Genomic DNA, 7697 nt, shown 5'->3' on the forward strand with positions numbered 1-7697 from the left:
CCTGAAATATACATCATCACATAAAATATTTCATTTAGTACCCAATATCAATGCAAGCCAAAGTTTACATTAGGCTATACATTATAATATAATATAGCACTGTAGACTTCTAGAGAAGAAATCTTAAGGGTTAGATCTTAATTGGTTATTGTGATCTTATGTCCTTCGTATCAAAATAAAAATACATTATTTCAATTCATTTTCCTAAGACTTTAATTCATTTGGGGCGCCTGGCTGGCTCAGCCAGTAGACTGTGTGACTCTTGATCTCAGGGTCATGAGTTCGAGCCCCATGTTGGGTGCAGAGATAACTAAATTTTTAAAAAATAAATAAAGGGGCACCTGGGTGGTTCAGTCAGTTGAGGGCCTGACTTCAGCTCAGGTCATGATCTCACGGTTCATGAGTTCAAGCCCCACATCGGGCTCACTGTTGTCAGCATGGAGCCCACTTTGGAACCTCTGTCCTCCTCTCTCTGCCTCTCCCCGACTTGCGCTCTCTCAAAAATAAATAAAACATTTTAAAAGATANTGCTGTGATGACATAGATGAATCCAAATACCAAAGACAAATGTAGTGACAGCAAGGAAGAGCTTTGGATGAATGCATAATTATTCTACCTAAGTGTGAAACTCCTCAGCATTTTTAACATGAGTGGATACCGCTAATTTTCAAGTTTCCATTTAAAAAAAATCAGTTTCAGAAGCATTTGTCTACAGCAAGAAAGAGTAATCAGCAATTAATAACTGTACTTTTGTGTACATCTATATTCTCAAGGCTAATGATTTAATTAAGGGTACCTTCCTCAGAAGCGAAACAACGTGAACATAGAGAATAAGACCTGTTTCCTGCTGTGGACCTCAAAATCTAATGATAATGAAAAAATAAAAGCAATTCAACAGAAGAAAATATACATGACGATGATATATAAGGAGATCCCATTTAAGGGTCTGTAAGCAGACAGGTCTTCTTAAAGAATAATTCTAGGGGCGCCTGAGTGGCTTAGTCGGTTAGGCGTCTGACTTCGGCTCAGGTCATGATCTCACAGTTTGTGGGTTCGAGCCCCATGTCAGTCTCTGTGCTGACAGCTAGCTCAGAGCCTGGACCCTGTGCTGTCTCTCTCTTTCAGAAATAAATAAATAAATAAACAAACAAACATTTAAAATGAAATAAAATAAGGAACAATTCCAGAAAACAGATGTCACAAACACACTTCATAATTTGACTCGTGTTTTTCTTAGTATGAACGATAACCAGAATTTACTTAGGAGCTTTCTCATGCCTATGATGTAACTTTTAAAAAGATATGGAAACATTATGCCATAATGGTATCTCCTCTCTTTCATACTCTACACAAGTCAAGAAGAACCATGTGCTTAGCACAATGAAGCATACAAAATAGGCATAAGAACTAGTCCCTGTTCTCAAGGAGATTCCAATTCTGTGCTGGAATAGTCAGGAGGAAGCACACCTGCACTTCATGAGTGGTTCAGCTTTAAGAGGCTTAAGGGGCACCTGGGTGGCTCAGTCGGTTGGGCTTCCGACTTTGGCTCAGGTCATGATCTCACAGTCTGTGGGTTCGAGCCCTGCNGCAGAGCAGGAGCCAAACCCTCAAGGTAAATTTACCTTTGATAGACAAGGACATATGGCACTATGAACGTTTTCCAAGTAGAAGAATGACGGGCGCCGGGTGGCTCAGTCGGTTGAGTGTCTGACTTCAGCTCAGGTCATGATCTCATGGTTCATGAGTTCAAGTCCCTCATCGGGCTCTCTGTTGTCAGCACAGAGCCCGCTTCAGATCCTCTGTCTCCTTCTCTCTGCCCCTTCCCCGCTAATGCTCTCTCTCTTTCTCTCTCTCTCTCTCAAAAATAAACAAGCATTTAACGAGAATAATGATACAATCACATTAGTCCCTTCTTTAAACTCCCTCAACTTCCTATGGCTCCTGCAATAAAACTAAATTCTTTAATATTGTTTCTAAGACCCTTGTAAGATCTGACCGTGCCTTATGTCTCTAACATCACTCTTGCCTCCCAGTGCCCACCCTCCCTTTCACGCCATCCTAAGCTTCTCTGTGTTCTTTGGGTTTTTGTTTTTTTAGGTTTTATTTATTTTTGAGAGAGAGAGTTAAAGTGAGAATGGGGGAGGGGCAGAGAGAGAGGGAGACATGGAATCCGAAGCAGGCTCCAGGCTCCAAGCTATCAGCACAGAGCCCGATGCGGAGCTCCAACTTAGGAACTGCGAGATTATGACCTGAGCTGAAGTCGGCCGCTTAACCGACTGAGCCACCCAGGCACCCCTTGTCTGTCTTCTTTGAAGATGTCAAACTCCTTCCCATGTCAGGACTTCTGAACACACTGTCACCTCTGCTTGAACAGCTGACCATCCACCTTTTCTTTAATACCATTTCCTTCATGAAGTTTGTCCAGCTAATAATTTCTTGTCTCCCTACATTAGAATATAAGGTCCACAAAAACATGGGAGCCCTATGTCTTCTTCACCTCTATGTCCCCAGCACCTGGCATGGTGTCTAGTGCAGTGTAAGCATTCTATAAAGATGTGTTGACGTGTTAAAATTAATCTTGGACTGAATTGCGTTAATATAATGGGGAAAAAATGATAGAAGTTCACCAGCAGATAGTGTGCAGAGTGGACTAGAAAAAGAAAGACTCGCGTCCAGCAAACTGAAGAGGAGGCTATCGGAGAAATTCTGGCATCAGGGAATAAAGGTCTAGACCAAGACCAAAAGCAGGAAATGGACAGAATGAACAGAAATAAGAAACTTCCAAAGAAGCACAAATAGGGAAGTTTAATGGGCTATAAAACATGGAAGAACTATGTTGAGAATTCTTGAAAAATCAGCCATGGGAATCAGAGATGAAAGACGATGGTCAAAGATGGAAAGAAGTTAAGATGAGGCAGCCTCGAGGAGAGGAACTGTTACCCTCACTGGAGTTGGCGTGTTGAGCCGGCAGGCCCAATGGCACATGCAAATGTTCAGAATCGAGCTACACAGAGGGTATAGCCTGGGATGCAGACTTAGCAGCTGTCGGCATTGAGGAGGTAAACAAAGTCACAGGGCTGAACTCGCTCTGACAGGGGGATGGTAAAAGAGAGGACTGACATACTGAAGAATGGAGCATGGATAAAGGCTAGAGGTAGGCGACAGGATGAGGAAGGGAAGCGAAAGAAGGCCCAGAGGCCCAAGGAACATAGTGCAAATCACAATGAGAGAGTTTCACAGAATAGGTGCTAAGAAGTGAGCAGCAGAAGCCAAGGAGGGTGAAGGCAAGGGCAAGGCCATTAGATTTGGCAAGGGATCACCGGGAACCTTTCAGAGTCAGAATTCAGTGGAGGTGACAAATACTGCAAATGGTGGAGCCAACCAATGGGAGAAGATTTCTGTCCGCAGTGTGACCATTCGGGATTCCATCTTCCTTCAGAAAAAAAGCTGTGGTAATACGAGACTTCCAGAAAAAAGCAACCTGAGTCAAAGTGCTAGGTAATGAAGAAAACAGAAGCCTGAAATTACCATGTTCAACACATCTAACTCCACATTACCCAAATACAAAAGCCAGTCAGTGGCTGGGGGAGAAATCCAAAACAAAAGACATGAAGGGTGTAGACAACATCTACATATAGCACCTCAGAGGAACCTCACCAAAACAATACTGAGGGAAATAAAGTAGACATAAGAGAGTACATGCTAAGAGTCAGGAGGGCTGTTGCCTTCGGGGAAGGAGAGTGGGCCCAGGTGGCTTCTGGAACGCTGAACACGCACTGTAACACGGCGCTAGTTACAAAAGTGAGTTCACTTGGCAATAACTCATTGTGCTGCGTTGCATGTACTGTGTGAGTTTCTCTGTACACATATTTCAACACAAACTTAGAAAAACTGCAAAACAAACACAAGGAGCCTGGTTAGAAGGGAATGGCGAGACAGTCTCAGGCCTTCCATTTTNGGGAGGGTCAGAGAGAGAGGGAGACACAGAATCTGAAACAGGCTCCAGGCTCTAAGCTGTCAGCATAGAGCCCGACGGGGGTCTCAAACCCACAAACCGCCAAATCATAACGTGACCCAAAGTCAGAAGCCCAACTGACTTAGCCACCCAGGCGACCCAAGAGCTTTTGACTCTTGATCTGGAGGTTGTGAGTTCAAGCCCCACATTGGGGATAGCAATCACCTAAAAATAACATCTAAAAAAACAAAATACAAAAGAATACAATAAAATCTTTTTTAAAAACATATGAGGCAGATAGAGACGGAATCCTGCCTCACTTGAACTGAAAAGGGGTTCCGAGCTCTCTGGCCTCATTATTTCTATAGCGGGATCATTTTATAAACCACTCCATTTCGTCACCCACTTCAAGCATTAATCTAAACAAAAGCTGCAGTCACATCCTGAACCCAAATAACAGCCTCATATGAGTAATCCTGAGAAGTATGCATCTTGTCCCACGCATCTAATTGCTTATATGGCCACACATTTGGTTAGTCTATTTTTGCTAATTTAAAAGTTATTCAAACCAGTTAATTTTTATGCTTGGAGGCTACTCACAGGTGATTACACATAACTCTTTATGTGCTTTGGAACACATCTCCACTGTTTAGAAACATTCACAGGGGACAATCTTGAAGCTAAGGACGTCAGGTCCTCTGGTTCCCCAGGCTTTACAATCCTTTCTCCCCCAAGCATAAAAATAAACATGATGATTTTGTTCCCTATTCCTTCCATTAATTGTTAATTGATGCTTATCACATTACGGCTCTCTCCGAGTCTCTTCAGAGAGTTTGAAATGCATGAAGTCATTCTGTAGTTACCTGTAAAAAGGAAGAAAATCAGGACCACAACCGTCATGTACCCAAAATACAAAATGGTACTTGCAACGCCTGTGATTTGAAGTTTGGTAAAGAAGTAATGAAGTGCATACATGAAAAGATAAACAGCTGTAAAACTGCTGGTGAAAAAGGCTTGCCACCACCAATGATAATCCTGCAAGAAGAAGTAGAAAAAATAACTTTGTAGGTGAAGTCCAACTCCAAACAGGCTAGCAATTATTGTGATAACAAACCACGAGGAAATAGGCTCCGTTAGATTGTGGATTAAACGAAATCAAAGGGGAAGTTTTGTAAGAAATTGAGTACAGTGGACATTGCCGAACCGCTTGGGGGGCCTTAACGCTTATAAACTCCCTGCTTCCAGGGGGACCACGTGTGCCCTCGGGGACCATGCTTGTGATACACGCATCCTTTCTATCATGACACGGCCTCAGCCTTGGAAGGCTTTCAGGTCAGCTTCAATTTACTGGCGGGAGCTGTGCTGGGCCTGACTTGATGCCTCTGGCCAGGCAGAGAAAGGTTAGCATGGAAACTTCAGAGAGAGCTTTATGCTCTATCCCATTTATGAATGGAATTTGTCTCACCCAGCGGAATTCAGGACCCACGGAGGCATGACTGAGGTCAATACGCGGCTTGGCCTCCCCCTTCTCCCCACGGGCTCCAACTGATGTTCATTTTACTGTAAAGGCACTGTGGTCAAGGGCCAAGGGGACCTACCGTGCAGAAAAGAGTTAACGCAGCAGGTCTGAAGCTGCTATCTTTAGAAGGGCCTGTTTGCAAGGTTGGCCCTTGGCTTATATCTGGGAATTCGGCATTTAATCATTCCCTGACTGATAAGACTGGTTTGCTATACCTAGACTGTATAAACAATGTGATTTATGATGAACACATGTTTTCCTTTGGGGAGTCTGGAATTTTTATAATTGCTAGGCAGAGGGTGCCTATGTGACCAGCTCCCAGTAAAAAACCTTGAATGCAATGTCTCTAATGGGCTTCCCTGGGCAGGAACATTGCACATATATTACTCTATTTTTTATTGCTGAAAAAGAGAGCATAACTGGTGTGTCCCGTTGTGGAAAAGAAACTGCATAGGAAGACTGTACATGGATTTCTCCAGGTTCCAACTGTGTCTTTTCCCTTTGCTGATCCTGTCGTGTGTCCTTTGGCTATATTAAGCCCTAGTCATGCATACATCTATATTCTGAGTCCTACGAGTCTTTCCAGTGAACCACCAGACATGTGGGTAGTGTTGGGAGCCTTCAAAACATTTCTAAGAAATAGAAATATAAACATCACATGCCTATGAGTGTATATTTCATTCAAGATTGTGGCTGATAGAAATATGACAAAAATATACCATAGAACTAATGAGAAGCTAAGTATAATGTATACAAAATTCTAATTTTTTTACCCTTACACTTATAGCTCAAGAAGAAAATGCTCTCAGACATCACATATATGAGACTCATTCCCCAAACTCTCTATAGTTACATTTAGAGTCACTTGTAACTACCAAAACAAGAGGGATTTAGGGGATTTAAGAAAATAATGCTCACTACCACCTTAGTTACCCAGAATGACATTGGACACAAAATGGGGGTGCAGTGGGGTAAGCAGAGCTATTTCTGTCCATGGTAACCAGAAGTAAGAGAAAGGGCCTCTAGCAGCAATCTCAAACCCATAAAATACAATCCCGGCCCAAGCTGTGAAACTTTTAATCGTCAAAAAAACAACAAAACACCATTGAGCCGGCTCTTTTATATGTCTAAATATCAAATCAGTTCCCTGTATTTTTCTATGTTAACTGAATACTGTGCAGCAATTATAGTAACTAGCCAGAGAGAAATTGGTTTCTGTTGAGATTTTCTATCAAAGCTGCATCAAAATCAAAATGTGTCATCAGGGAAACACAATATAAAACTGATCCCAAGTTGAAGAAACCAGGTAGTTAACATTTGTTTCAATTCCTTTCTCAACACAGGCTTCTAATTCCAATAATGCGAGTTTGGGAGGCAGAAGGTGCCTTCGTTTTTTAGGTCTTTACCTCAGCAGACAAATGTAAATAGCACAGGAGAACCATAGCCTTGGAGCAGGTAATCAGGAGAATTATAAAGACCAAGAAAAGGAAGCCAAACATAAAGTACATCTGATGAGACCTGAAAATACAAATGATAGCTTTAAAATTAACTTCACAATACGCAGAAAGACCAATCCAGATGCATACAAGAGACAGTCACACAGGTCAGGGAATGGTTTTTGGATGTTGGGTGAATAGATGAGGGTTTGGAATGAATCTCGTGTAATGTAGTTTTCACTTAGGAACCATCAGTATCTGTATTATTTTCTTCATGCACATTTTATGTTTGTTTGTTTGTTTGTTTGTTTTTGAGAGAGAGAGAGAGAGAAAAAGCGAATGGGAGAGAGGGGCAGAGGGAGAGAGAGAGAGAATCTTAAGCAGGCTCCATACTCAGCACAGATCCCAACTCAGGGCTCGATCCCACGACTCTGGGATCATTCAAGAGTTGGACGCTCAGCTGACTAAACCACCCAGGCACCCCTCTTTTTGTACATGTTANTTCATTATTATAGAGCTGAGCTGACTAAATTGGGATGAGTAATTTTAAAAGCCTCCTGAAGAAAAGAAGCTGATGAGCCAATCAATATCCCATTTAAAAATCTCATGTAGGGGTGCCTGGGTGGCTCAGTCAGTTAAGCGTCCAACTGCAGTTCAGGTCATGATCTCACTGTTTGTGAGTTTGAGCCCCGTGTTGGGCTCCGTGCTGACAGCTCGGAGCCGGGAGCCTGCTTCAGATTCTGTGTCTCCTTCTCTCTCTGATCCTCCCCTGTTCATGCACTCTGTC

General features: G+C 42.6%; 1 protein-coding gene across 1 annotated transcript in view; it reads right to left on the reverse strand.

Moving 5' to 3' along the window:
• LOC144239787 (transmembrane 9 superfamily member 2-like) overlaps positions 1–7697 on the reverse strand; it is a 66390-nt gene that overhangs the window by 7887 nt on the left and 50806 nt on the right. The window contains exons 11-12 of the mRNA XM_077773964.1: positions 6881–6992; positions 4819–4990 (exon numbers count right to left, since the gene is read on the reverse strand). Of these exons, the coding sequence (XP_077630090.1) occupies positions 4819–4990; positions 6881–6992 (284 nt within the window). The remainder of the gene's footprint in view (positions 1–4818; positions 4991–6880; positions 6993–7697) is intronic.

Source organism: Crocuta crocuta, unplaced genomic scaffold, assembly GCF_008692635.1.
Source record: "Crocuta crocuta isolate KB4526 unplaced genomic scaffold, BGI_CrCroc_1.0 scaffold241, whole genome shotgun sequence".
Taxonomy (NCBI): Eukaryota; Metazoa; Chordata; class Mammalia; order Carnivora; family Hyaenidae; genus Crocuta; species Crocuta crocuta.